Source organism: Pipra filicauda, unplaced genomic scaffold (assembly GCF_003945595.2).
Source record: "Pipra filicauda isolate LSUMZ 115617 unplaced genomic scaffold, ASM394559v2 scaffold36_size6622888_pilon, whole genome shotgun sequence".
Lineage (NCBI taxonomy): Eukaryota > Metazoa > Chordata > Aves > Passeriformes > Pipridae > Pipra > Pipra filicauda.
Genome location: NW_024104498.1, coordinates 2,041,324 through 2,055,235, shown reverse-complemented (window position 1 = coordinate 2,055,235; position 13,912 = coordinate 2,041,324). Strand labels below are relative to the sequence as shown.

At 39.7% G+C, this 13,912-nt stretch overlaps 1 protein-coding gene across 14 annotated transcripts in view; it reads right to left on the bottom strand.

Moving 5' to 3' along the window:
* FUBP1 (far upstream element binding protein 1) overlaps window positions 1-13,822 on the bottom strand; it is a 33,452-nt gene extending 19,630 nt beyond the window's left edge. For 10 of the 14 annotated variants that reach the window (XR_005564820.1, XR_005564821.1, XR_005564822.1 and 7 more), the window contains exons 1-18: window positions 13,605-13,796; window positions 12,575-12,665; window positions 11,515-11,577; window positions 10,634-10,672; window positions 10,249-10,288; window positions 9,444-9,493; window positions 9,280-9,351; window positions 8,959-9,016; window positions 7,753-7,915; window positions 7,575-7,673; window positions 7,390-7,491; window positions 6,639-6,741; window positions 6,454-6,554; window positions 5,720-5,861; window positions 4,395-4,555; window positions 3,418-3,572; window positions 3,253-3,332; window positions 346-474 (exon numbers count right to left, since the gene is read on the bottom strand). Coding sequence is in view for 8 of the 14 variants with exons in the window: in XM_039384682.1 (XP_039240616.1) it covers window positions 346-474; window positions 3,253-3,332; window positions 3,418-3,572; window positions 4,395-4,555; window positions 5,720-5,861; window positions 6,454-6,554; window positions 6,639-6,741; window positions 7,390-7,491; window positions 7,575-7,673; window positions 7,753-7,915; window positions 8,959-9,016; window positions 9,280-9,351; window positions 9,444-9,493; window positions 10,249-10,288; window positions 10,634-10,672; window positions 11,515-11,577; window positions 12,575-12,665; window positions 13,605-13,718 (1,762 nt within the window). In the remaining 6 variants the exon portion in view is untranslated. Of the gene's footprint in view, window positions 1-345; window positions 475-3,252; window positions 3,333-3,417; window positions 3,573-4,394; window positions 4,556-5,719; window positions 5,862-6,453; window positions 6,555-6,638; window positions 6,742-7,389; window positions 7,492-7,574; window positions 7,674-7,752; window positions 7,916-8,958; window positions 9,017-9,279; window positions 9,352-9,443; window positions 9,494-10,248; window positions 10,289-10,633; window positions 10,673-11,514; window positions 11,578-12,574; window positions 12,666-13,604 lie in introns of all 14 variants that reach the window. The other 4 variants (XM_027744087.2, XM_027744086.2, XM_039384685.1 and 1 more) reach the window with 3 other exon arrangements.
* Window positions 13,823-13,912: the final 90 nt, after the last annotated feature.

The following is a 13,912-nucleotide window of genomic DNA, read 5'->3' as shown; positions in this document are numbered from 1 at the left end:
TAACACAACTAAATACCACAACTGTAATTGTCCTAAACCCAATGGAAGTGATGCAACTATTTAAGTAAATGACAATAATTTTTAGTTATGACTGACTGCTCTGTGTAGTCATTAAGCCAGCCCAAGATGTGGCAATATTGTCTTTGGAGCATATTGCAAAACAAATACATTACCCTTACTACTGCTGAAATTAAGAAAAGCACTGTTGAAGGCTGTAAGCAATAGTTTTCAAAGAAAAACAGCTACTTAAATAAATTGACCGAATGTATGAAGACAAGAGTAAAAAATAACTGGGCATTCAGAGCTGCAGCAATGAGAAATGTGTCCATCTGACTGAACAACTACCTTGGCCGTTGGTTTGGGTGGTAGCTGGTCCACCAGGAGGGGCTGCAGGAGGTGGCTGTGCTTGCTGCTGGTAATAGTGAGCATAATAAGCTGCCCACGCTGCTGAATTGGGATCTGTTCCTGGCTTACCTATGGAAACAGAACAGAAACATTTATAAAAGTAGAACTACATACAAACAGAATGCTGCCCTCAATTAATCCTGTCCTACACACTCTTATTTTCCTCCAAGGAAAAATCCATCTAAACAAAATAACCATGTACATCTTTAAAGTATTTTTTCTTTCTAGCACAAACTTTTGCTCGGGTTTCAGAACAGTGAGCTGTACAAAGTGTACTTTCATAGGGCTGGCGAGATAAAATTATTTTAGAACCCTTACTACTACAATGCCATTCATTACTTTTTCAATGGGATAAGCAGAAACAGACTTGGCAAGTTTAATTAAACAGTCATGTTAATCAGCAATGAATCATTCTAGCACCAAACAATTTCAGTGGTTTTACTTTGGTTATAACCTCACGCTAATGACACTGGCACCGGTGCAGGAGGCATGCCAAAAACATATTTCTGAAACAGAAGAATACAAAGCTTACTGGGTATTTGCAATGCATGGCAGTTCAACTTTAAGGTCACAGTCAAACACAGAAACAATCAGCATGTTAAGAACCTAAATCCCCACACATGGCTATTAAGCATCACTATTTACTTACAGCTTTTTAGTATAATAAATAATAGCGACATCTGCACCTTCTGCAGCTATTCCCATGGTTCCTTATTTTTATCTACATCTAGGCAGGCCAATGATGCTGTTTCCTAGTTTTGTTTCTCTGTTTTTCACATTTATCCTTTAGGAATGGCTTATTCTTGCTGAATCACAGATTGATTACATTACCAGACTGGTAACCCATAACACCTGAAAATCTACTATTAGAGAACATAACGTTTTACCCAACCATCATATCTTTGCATAGAATACTTGCATTCACAAAGAGTACTTATTTCTGCAAATAAATGCAGCCAAATGAGGAGAGAATTTCACATAAGGATATGGATATAACTGATATTTTAGAGTAACTATATATGAGAATGGAAATATAATCCTCCCCAAACACAAAATAGGTAAGGCAGCGAGTAACGGAAAAGAAGAAATCCCTTGAAAAAGGCATTCAAGAAGAAATCACAACAATAAAATTAATGTTAAATGAAATACTGTGACAAAAGTCAGATGTAGCCACTTCAAATGCACACAGTAGTATCAGCATACAGAAAAAAATGTTAACACACTATTTCCTTTTTAAATAACGCTGCTTGCATCAACAGTAGTGGATTTAAACTAACATGTACTATATTCTAAGGTTACCTGCAAATATCAAATAAGCCATTGCTCGACTCCCCCCCTCCTTCCCCTCTACAGTGGGAGAACAAAAGAGCAGGATTCATTAAATTTCCAAAGAAATCTGACTGTAGTAACTAGCTCCACTTTCACGTGACAAGCATGGCTCTGGAGAAAGCACCTCTGAAAAAAATACTAGAACAACCCATTTGTTACACTGAAATGAGCAACTAAGTGAAAACTGTAGAAAATTCATCCAAAAAAACACATATCAAAAGAAACACCAACTTCAACTGCACATAGGAAAACTTCATTAGATTTTTTTTAAGATGAGTATTTATCAAAAAAAATGGTTACAAAATCATCAAGGTGACATTAAGAGAGTATTTGCCATTTTTTCTTACACATCTTTATGTAGATAAATTACTTCATAAAAAAATCGAAAATGTGATTCAAAACAGTCTAAGATTTTAGCAGTGGTTTTGCATTAAATGACACTTTTGGTATGCTGAGACTGTAAGTCACTTTGAATCATTCTACATTTAAATAATGACAATAGGCATTTTTAAACACTAACTGAATGCATGCAGAGCTACCTTTTGCAAAAGCTTGGTAAGTAAAGCCAGAGACAGTTCTTTGAAAAGACACAGTATGTGACAGACATCCTCCCCTTTTCCACTAATGGAACCTGTGTCAGGAACAGTGGCTTATCCAAAAATGCTGATTCCATTTATAACAAAAATGAAATTGAGGTCTTTTGGCTCAAGTTCTGAGGAAGTTCCACCTCAAACAAATGAGGTACAACAGACTCAAGCATCTACCTTACCATGCCTTCTGTGGCTGCAGTTCCGTTCCCCCACATGCTCTACTCCAACCAAAGGATGTAAACTTTAAGAAAAGCAGGATACTACAACTTTGGGAAGTTATAATTCAGTAAAAACTCCCAGTCTTGACAAAGATAATCAGAAATAGAAGAAATAAATTCTACATTGGTGGGTTTCAGAAGAAAATACAGAACTATTATAAGCAAGAGTTCAAAATACACAACCCTGACTAGTTTTACTGTATTAACAGCAGTTCAACAGGGACTCAACAAAATACACCTGTATCAGAGTCTGAGAAGCAATCCTCATATGTCAACAAAAGCTAAAACATAATAGAGCATAAACTATGCAAAGACAGATCAGGGAGATTGTGTGAAATAAAATACAAAGTCATTTACTATTAGAGAAAGAAAACACATTCTCAGTGGAAAAACATGAACTGTAAGAAAACTGAACTGCACAAAACCAGTGAACCAAGACTCTGGCAAAAAGTATCATAAACAGGGATGCAGTATCAATAACATTTGTAAAAAAAAGCATATTCCAACTCTAACAAATTTCAACATCTCACAAGCAACATGTGGAAAGTGCAAAACGCAGGTAAAGGGACAAACAGTAAAGCAAAGCCTGAGAGAGGAGCTGCTCAGATTTACCAGTGTGACACAAGTGAGCTGTGCAGTGACACTTGGAAGGACAGAAGGGTTGTATTTCCAGGATACCCACCCTGCAGTGCAGCTGTGACATTCCTTACCTGGATCTGGTGGGTTTGGTGGCTGCCAGTGTGGATAAGCATTTCCCCATCCTTGTGGAGCATATGGAGCTGGAGGACCACTGGAAAAGATCAAGGCACACACATCAGGGAGAGCCAGAGCCAGGGTCACCCTGCAAGAAGGAAGGTGGCTGGAGCAGGACTTACTGAGGGGCAGGGCCAGGAGGCCCTGGATTATAAGGAGCTGGATTATATGGTCCCATGGGAGCACCAGGGCCTGGTGGGCCAGGAGGTCCATGTGGGCCAGGAACAACACCATGAGGTCCATGGGGAACGGGTGGACCCAATGGATTCACTGGACCCTGTAACAAGAACAGCACAGAGATGAAAATAAATCTTGAGGTTCTCCATTTTTCAGCAGTTTAGAAGCATTTATCTGAACACTAAGAATACAATCCAAAAGATTTGACTGCTGTTAAATAGCAATCCTGCTGAAAACAGGCAATTTTAAGATTAATTAGACTTAGGGCTAATTAAAGAGAACACTTTAAAGCAGCTGTGGCAGTAATAACTAAAAAGTTGCATTTCTTTCAGTCTTCTTGAGGAAGTAAAGAATTTTACAAATAAAAGATGGATTCTTCCATAGGTTGTCTTAAACCCCTCCTAGACTAATACGAGACTACCAGTTTTAAAACAAACCAATACACCTAAATCTGACTAATCCTACTAATTAAACCAGTTTGTAATATCAGGTACCAAAAGCCACCAGTAAATTTGACTACATGCAAACAAAAGTGCAATAAAACTGAAGGTGTAAACTTGGATTAAAACTTTACTTAAACATACTGAGACAGAAACTAAACAATTTAGTGGCTTTAAGAATACCACTGGTATCTTTGAACTCATCACATTTTTCATATTCACAAAGAAGGCATATTCAAGAACACATCATTTAAAACCACACCATATTACACTGAAAAAACCAACAATTTCCATTTCAAGATTTTGTTTCTTTTGGTGCATTGTTTTGTTTATATTATTTTAAATATGGAGTCTAATTTTCTATTACCAATTTATTTTCTGACTGAACTGGAAGCAAAAGGGAAGAAAAGTCTCCACGAAGGAGCCTTGCTTGCAGTTCTGTTTAGTTATAACAGGAAACCAAAAACCAGTTAACCACTCACTCCAATCTTTTCTTCTATAAGTTGTCGTGCATAATCTATTTGCTGGGGTGTTCCTCGGATAGTAAACATCTTCATGTTTGGATCTGCATTAGGTGGAGGGTTTCTTTGAAGTTCTATTCTAGCACCAGACTGCTGGCTTATACTTTTAATAGTTTCACCACCTGCAATGCAACATACAGTTTTTATGATGTGCATTAAAGCAGAAAATAATGATTCAAATCAGAGAAAGTAAAGGGCATGGAAGCTGAAGACAAAGAAGTGACAAGGTGCCTATTCTTACAAGCTGTACAAGAACATTCTAACAATTTTAAAAAGCCTCTTCAGTGTAGTACAGAGCTTTGATTGCAATAAACTAGGAACAATAAATTATATTTTTAAATAAAGACCACAATAATGTTACTCAGAAACAACAGCAAAGAATTCCTACAATGTTACCTGGTTTTTCATTCATGTAAACATGTAAGATTAGACATGAATAACAACCAACACACACGAGTTATCAGCAAAGACAAACTTCAAACCTAAACTCCCTACAAAGCAGTAAGGAAGCACAGATGACAAAAAATGCAGAAGACCAGATGGTGAAGTCCAGAATTTTTGCAGTGCACTAAAAGCAGAAAGTTAAATTGCTTAAACTGGCTCCTCCTCTTACATGATCCAGACATGTTTTATGTACCCTTTGTATACACAACATTTTCAAAACAAGGGTAATTTGGCATTTAAAATTAAAAAAAAAAAATCAAAAAAAAAAATCAACCTTCCAGGTCAAGAACGATCTATGTCAGCCTATTTGCTGTGTCTGGAAAACACAGTATGAACAAGAGATTAAAATGAACTCGTGTTTCCTTTTGAAGCATATGGTAAATTATTTTTAAAATTAAATTCAAGGATTATTTTAATGAACAAAGGTGTGGAAGAAATCGCTACAGGGTTTCACTGTAAAAGATTTTCACTGAAATGTGTGAAAACTAGCTTTAGGAGCAAGTCAGATTCAGGAGCACTTGGCTTATCATGCAGTATCAAACACAAGGTAATTATAAGATACATCACCTAAGAAACTACCAAATGCTATCAATGTAAGCCTGTACTTGTTACTTCAAGAAAGGGTTTGATAAATTCAATAAATTGATTGCCTCTTGCCTTTTCAAGTACTGGGCTATGTTTTGGTGAGGAAAATTTGAAGAGTATTATGATTTAACAGTACTGTTTTGCTCTAGTGTAAATTATCTACACACACTTGACACATCTCTGTAGTATGGCATTTGTACAAATAGAAAAGCTGACTGGCTTTTTAATAACATATACACATATATAAGGTATATTGCCTTTGCCAATGATTAATCCAGTTTTGCCAGTAGGGACAATAAAATTGAATTCCTGTAATCCACCAGGAGGCCCCATGTTCCAGTTGCCTTGGCCTCTACCCCTTCCTCGACCACCAGGTCCTGGGCCACCAGGGTTACCAGCCTAAAAAAGAGCAGCAAGAAATGAGCAAGTTCTAGAACAAGTAACGCCAACAGGTTACATCACATCATTTCTAAAGAAAAAACTGATTCACTACTCAGATAGTTTTGATAGTTGAAGTAGTATCTTTTTTTTGGGAAGACCTAAATTACATTTTAAAAGATATTCTGTATAACTCTGCATGTGAAAGATGACAGGATACCGAAGCAAGCAGAGAGTTTCATATGCACAAAGACGGAATTTTTGTCTGCCTTCTGTAAATGCATTAGTAGGGCTCATCTAAGAATACAAGATGGTTTAAATGCTTGAACACCAATTACAACCCAAAGTAACAGCATGTTAGCTATTAACACAATATAACAGAAGCAGCAGCTCTAAAAACAACCACATCAAGAACTGCCATGACCTTGAATCAGTCTTATCACTTGCAAAACTGTAACTGTAAAAGCAAACATTCCTATTCCAGACCAAACTTTGAAGCAGATTCAAATGGTATCATTAAACTATTTGCTTTAGTTACACACACTTTCTGAAAAGTTTAGGCCTTTCCAAAAGGTGGGTATGAGATTTGAAATTTGAAATAACATTACCCAACCTGAACACTGCGAAGGAGATCTGTAATAATTTCTGCAGCATGCTGACATCTGTCAGGAGGCCCTGTGATCTGGGCTATTCTATCTGGAGTTGTTCCATCATCTGGAATAAAAATGAACTATTCCAGTATATGCAATCCAATAAATTTACAGTCAATTCACAGAAATTCAAGAACGTGTCACAAACCTGGCTTAAACTGGATCCTAACACCGGCATCATTCTGGATCTTTTTTATCATCTCCCCATTTCTTCCAATTACAATACCTACAGCAAATCGGGGTATTGGAACCTTAAGAAAAAACCAAAACAAAGCAAGATGTTGTTGATGCAGATATTCCTACCAAAATCACAGAATGAAAGGGTTACAAAGTAGAAGAGTAAACCAGGGCAAGACCTAAGCCACTTCAGGCTTTTTCAACTGTCTATTTTTTAATAGTCACAAGTCTGGCAAATACTGGACTACAGTTTAAAAAAGAAAGCAATCTTATGCACTACAAGTTCTCACAGTGGTAGCAACCGCAGGGAATATTATGCTTCTCAGAATAATTAAAAAAAGAGTTATAAGGTGTCTAAAATGCAGATTCCAGCAAATGAAATGTTAAGCCTCTTCTTATTAGCTTGTGACTTGCATAACAGGTGAACTTAAATATCTTTCCATAAAGGCCAAACTCCAATTTTGGTAACATTCTAGGGTTCTATACTTGGCCATAAAACTGACTTGCTTATTTGACAAGCTCCAGCTGAAACTGTTCAGAGCAGCTGGCAACGTGAACGCTGCACACCAGGTCGTGCCGTAACTTCAGCAATGATCAGGTCATACTTACACGCCACCACCACTTTAGAAATCTGATTAAGAGCTTTCAGCAGTATTACCCAGCTTAACATCTGAAAGTTAACATCTCAAAATACAGTGAACAAGTTTTTCAACCATGCTTACGTCTATCCCTTCATTTCCTCCTATTCTTGACCCATATTCGTTGCGCACCTCTCTAAAGCCACCTTGATCACGGATTAACTCCAGCACCATTTCCTTGGCTTGCTAGAAGAAGAAGGAAAGTTCATTTAGGTACTGCAACACCAGAATGGATTTAAAAATGCTCTGAATTGGGAAGGACTCCTTACCTGAACTTTGTAAGGGTCTCCAGTTATCCTAAGGGGCTTGTCTGCACCAGTGTTCTGTGGCCCATCTTGAATCATGACCATTTTGACACCTGCCCGCTCCTATTTGATAAAAGGGAGGTCAATACCCACTCAAATCCAGATTCCACACCATCATATTTAAAAAAAGATACATATATACCTGTAACTGTTTAATTGTCTCTCCACCTTTCCCAATAACTAATCCTGCTTTACTTGCTGGAATCATAATTTCTTGGACTGCATTTCCAGGTCCATCACCATGATGAAAGCCAGGTGCAGGTCTTCCCTTTTCAACTATCTGATCAAGTAATCTTTTTGCTGATCTGTGAAAGAAAACCCATATTTATAAATAACTTATTCCTGCAAGTATCACTTGCTCACACCTATTCTCCTTGGAAATTCTTTTAATCTGAGAAGTTTCTGTCAAAAAAATGTGCTTACTAACACTAAGAAATATGAGGTAAACTCAATAAATTTGCAGCAGTAACTTAAGAACTAACTGCAAGAAAACAAAACCACCCCAAGATGAGAATGCAAAAGGTGGTTCTTTACCAGACTAGCTCAAGTAAGTTTCCTCTTCAAACATGACCATCACCCCTGAATAGAGTTACACTAATCAAAGCTTAACTCTGAAAAAAAGCTGCTGCATGACAAGTAAGGACATTTGTACTTGGAACCATCACCAGAAGAGTGGACAAAAGCAAGTATATATTCACCACATGTGTAAGCCAGCTGCCATCAGAGGACTGTAATCATGATTTTACTAACATCAGTTAAGAACGCTTCCCTTTAATATGCGAGCAGAATAAATTACAATTACAAAGAAAATTCCCATAAAGGAAATGACTTCATGAATGGCAGGGTGCCTGGCTGAGACTTAAAAGGAGGATGACACCTACTTTCCCAAAGGAAAACAGGTAGCTGCAGGCCCTACCTGGAAACATGAAGTGGCAGCAGCTAACAGAAATAAGGTAATACCATTATACCACTACACTTCAGATCTTTCCTAGCAAAGCCACTATAAGTTGGTCTTCAAGCTTCTTTTCAGCATATATTTCTTTTTAATATATATCCACAGGTTTCATTCTCAAGCTGAAATCAGTGCACGGTTATGCAATTATTATCTACAACAAGATCTGGACTTGAATTCAAGCTGAAGTTCCATTCTTTTTGTCCTAAAATTCCAAGTATGCTGGGAAATTTGATCACAGGTCAAGGGCCTTTTTTCTCCTGTATACGTTTAATTGTCATCAAACTGCCTCTTCAGTAGAGGAAAAACATATATTATATGGGTATTACATTCAGATCTAAAAAATGAAGTGCATTGCACAACCTAACATGCACGCACAGAATTTGTTTTACTTACTGAACAGACTCTGGTGTTCCAGTTAGCATACATGATCTTTCAGGCAGGCCTCCACTATCTGCAGTCATTAAATAAAACCAACTTGTCAGCAAAGTCAGAAAAAGATTATGAAATTAATCATAACATGCAAACTACTGGAACGTCAATGAAGCAGAATAATCAGTGTATCCCATATTCTTTAGACCACGATAGTCACAACTACAACAATTAAAGTGTACCTTAAATGAAGGTTGAGGCACTTAGAAGCAATGAGAAGTCTTCTGAACTTTCTACCATCCCGCCCCCCAAATAAACAAATTAAAAAAACCCACAAATAGTTACCAGGGGCAATCTGTATTTTACAGCCAGACTCTTGCTGTATGCGTGAGATCTGCTCTCCACCTCTGCCAATTACTTGAAGAAAGAAAATACAGAAAGATTATTTGTATTAACAGCATCTGCTAACATCCTGCACCATACTACAGGACCACATCCACACTACTTACTGAATCCAACCATCCCATCTGGAACTTTGTATTCCTCTGTCATCACAGACCTACAGAGAATGTTAAACAGAAGACAATGACCATCCAGAGACCAAAGTGGCATTGCATTTTTATATATATACCCTCCCATTACTCTTAAGAAAGCTTTTGCCCCCACCTTTACCCTCCCATCAGCTTTAGAAGTCACTCTGCAAGCACAGTTCTGCCTAAGCTGCCAATATACAGGAGCAACGCAAAAGGTTCAAGTGTAACACAAATCAACCCAATCCCTTTATTGTGGTACAGAAAAGGCCACTGGAGCATTTCAGGTTTCATCTGCATATCCACTGCAGTATGCTGAAAATGGCAGCATCTCATCTACCAAACCCAGCCAAACCGTAAGAATAATAGTGGGATGTGGTTCAGGCAAGAAAGGAGTGGAGAAAACCACTAAGTTGTAGCTGAGTAATCCTCTGTGTAAGGTTAGAATGTTTTTTTGTTTCTGAGTCCATCAACGTTCCTTTTTGTTTACAAGATTGTGTGTCCCCCCCTTTCCCTTCAGATTCCACCTTCCAGTTATGCTCCCTATGGCTCAAGCAGCAAAAACCAGCAACATGTTTTCCTTTCCTTAAGCTTGATACACAGCCCAGGCTGTGAACAGAGAGAAACAGCAACGTAGGTGCATTTGGAGTGTCTGACTTAGGACTTGCTGAAGCTAAATTTCAACAGGTCACAGAGTTGGTATCACTTTTTCAGAAAAAAATCTCGAAATTGCTTTATTTCAGTAAAAACAAGAACTCTACATAAGATGCAGTGCAACTCTTACCTTTGTTGCTGATGCATCGGTGGTAGCTGATTTCCAAAAGCTATAAACAAATATTGTTCAAATTAAATTCAAACAAGTGGTGTAGTTTACAACTAAGCTTCTGCTTTGGTAATAAAACTTAACTGTATCAATATTTTGTCCGAGTTGACTTTTAAGAATTCTTATCAACAGGTTTAAAAACAAATTTAAACATTAACTGTTGCTAAAACTGACACCACTGCCAGTTTTACAAAGCAGACTGGCTTTGCAAAATAAGACATAAGCCCCCAGCCATTCTTTTGTTCTTACTTATTCAAGTGTCACCTACCAGAACACTTTCAAACTCCTGTTCTGACAATGTTACACTTGTTTAGGGTTTTTTGACAACAAAATAAAAATTACTTACAGTCGTTCTGAGGAGCAACTTTCTTAGCATCTGGTTGATCTGCAAAATTAAGATTTTTTAAATTTTTTTTGCCAAGGAATTCAAGAAGTGTTTAAACGTTTTAGTGTGAATTGTAAATTTCCAGTGTATTTAGCCCCCTTTCCTTTTTTTTTTTTTCCTTTCTTTCTTTTTTTTCCTCCAATTTCAGGGAGCTGATCATCTGAATAAAAGAAAGAATCTCACGACCACTCAGCACTTGGTTAGTATAGCTGAAAAGATGTTAGGTTTTTCCATGTATCTATTCAGTAGTTTAACAAAAGGCAGCTTTCAGGACTCGCTGTATGTAGATTGCTCAGATACCCAGTCACTGAAACTCAACTAAGACAAGGAACAAAGTTGAGCTCTGTTGGTTGCTCAAGCTAATGATGCTTCTATAGTAAAAAAAGAAAAAAAAAATCAAATCCATAAAAAATCAACAATGACTTAAAAGAAAAAAAATTTTCTGACAATGACCACAAGTCTAGATCAAATATCCGAAAATACAACAGTATCACATGGCAATGCAATCTCAATCTGAATGTGGATATGAAATTCCTATCTAAATATCAAGCATTTCATAGCATAAAACTTCCAAAAAAAGCAGATTCAAGCAACTACATCACTACTGTCCAAATCCTTTCTGTACAGTAGAGAAATAAAAGGCATCATTAACCTGTATCTAAAAAGATAGACTTCAGATGCTTCCTTCCCACCCCAAAATAAAGGCTACATGAACCACCATAATTTATGTGCAGCAAAAACTCAGACACATATTCCAAGAAATATTTGTGTCAATCCAGAAAGATCCACTAGTTTATGTCATGTTTACATACTAAACACAGGTAATAAATAAAAATTCCTGCCTTTAAAAGGAGAGGGCATTCCCTCCCAGTGTGTTGTACTGCTCGGACTTGTCCAAGAGCCATCTACACATAAAATAAAAAGAATACATTACATATATCATCTGAAGCATCATTAGCTCATTTTTGTATATTAAAAACCTCACCTTCAATAGAAAAAAAAACTTTATTGCAGGACATAAGAACTCCTGATATAAAGCCTTAGTTACATTCTGTAGTCTGAGTTTCAATCCTCTTAAAGGAAAAAAAAAGGCATTGCTCTTTTGTAAGACCTACGAGAACATTTCAACAAGCTCAGAGGTTTCTTTCCATAATTTAGCCAGGATTTTGTCTGGATAGTAAACATATCAAACCCTGTTAAGTTCAAAGTGGCTGCTCCATAAGAGACAGAAGACGACACACACACATTTCAGGAGAAAACTCTACTGCAGTGTAAGGCAAATCCAAAAAGCTGCAACAAGTCAGAAGATTTGAGTATGATCTTATCAGGGTTCACACATGCTGTAGGTTGAAATATTAGACTAACAAAAGTATCTACAAGGTAGAAAATTTACCTTCCTGTCTTTTTTTAAAGTCCTATGCTTTTACAATGAAATGCAGTAATACTTTTATTTGAAATTGTGCAGTAATAAAGTATACGAAACTACTGTAACAAAGTATATGAAACAATCTTGTGTAAAGGGTGAGCACTTCCTACTCTAACTTCCAAGTTGTAACCAGCCCCACACAACAGAAGACTTCACTGACATACCTGTGCAGGCATTTCTCTCTACCAAGAATTTTGTTGCCCCCCCCAACACACATTTTTTCATTTGCAGCGTTTAAACCACATTTAAAACAGGCTTACATTCACTTCAGTTTAGAGCACAACAGTTTGAAACAAATTTTCCCATTAAACTGAAAACGAAAGAGCATGTCACGATCTACAAGGGAAACAAAATGTTTTAACGCTGTGCTATGGAAAAAAAAAAAATCGAATCCACCAACAAAACCACCACCTGCAATGTTTCTGCCACAGTGGCCGTACTCAACAAAAACAAATGCAGCAGTAACGAGTTCGTACCTCCATCCTCCAGAGGTCTTTTCTGTCCTCCATAACCGTAGTCGTTCGAGTTCATTGATGTGCCAGCATCTCCTCCAATTTTCGCTGCAATCTAAACAAAAGGCAGATGTTGTGAGCCAAGAAAAACGTAATTTTACTAGCTCACATTTATTCCAGACTTTCTAAGAGGTTTGAGAAACTCACACAACGAAAATAACCTAAAGAGAAGACCGTAGCCAAAACCAGTTCCACTCACAAAAATTTTATTAATGTTTTAAGGAAAGCTTGGGCTCATCCTTCAACAACAGGGCTTTCTATATTTTTCTCATCCGTTGGAAAACAAAATCGACCCAGTTTCCCTTCAAAAAAACTTTTTCCTAAAAGGGGATTTTCTTTCCGTGTTGCTGGAGGAACACCGCTGTGTCTCACCGAGGGCCTCACCGGCGAAACAATTTCAACGCTCAGCAGTCCGACCACACCGACTTTACACCTACTGCCAAAACCGCGACCGCTCATTAACAGACGGGGCGAAAATTTCGCCCGAGAAGCGATGAAAACACCGCCCGCGGTGCCCAACCTGCAAACGGAGCCGCGGGATAAAGCGCCGCCGCCAGGGCCGCCCTCGCCCCGCAGGCCGCGGCGCTGCCCGGCCGCTCCGAGGGGGCCGCGGGGCCGCCGCCCTCCCTCTCTCCTTCCCTCCCTCCCTCCCTCCCTCCGGCCCCGATAACGCGCCGCTACTCGCCCGCCGAGATTTGGGCTCCCCGCCGCCCGGGGCAGGGCCCCTCGGCCCGCTCGCTCCCTCACGCCCGGCTCCCCCCGGCGCTGCCCGCGGCGGAGCGGGGCCGCTCACACCCCTCAGGGCGCGGGGCCGGGACAAAGCCTTCCCCCTCCCAGGACCGTCCTCAGGCGTCCCCGCAGGCCCTTCCTCAGGCATCCCCGCAGCCCAGCACGGCGAGGCCACAGCCCCCCCACTCGTCCCCTCGCGGCTCCGGCGCCACGGCCTCCAGGCCCCGCGAACCCCATTGATTCGGCCACGTTACTCAACGCGCACCTGTCTAGCCCTCTGCAACGCGTCCTTAAAGGCATCGTTCACTCCGCCGGCGCCGCCGCCGCCTCCTCCGGGCGCGCCCGCGGCAGGAGGGGGCACCGTGGAATAGTCCGCCATGGCCGCCCGGCGCCGCTCCGGCCGCTGCCGCCGCCTGCCAAGAAAGAGAGAAAATGGCGGCGGGCGCGCGCCTTTCACATTCCTGCGCGGCGCCGCGCGCGGGGGGAGCGCCCGCGCCTCGCGAGAGCTCGCGCGAGATCTGCGCCGCAGAACGGCGGAGGAGCCGCGCGGCGCTTCGCCCGGCCCCGCCCACC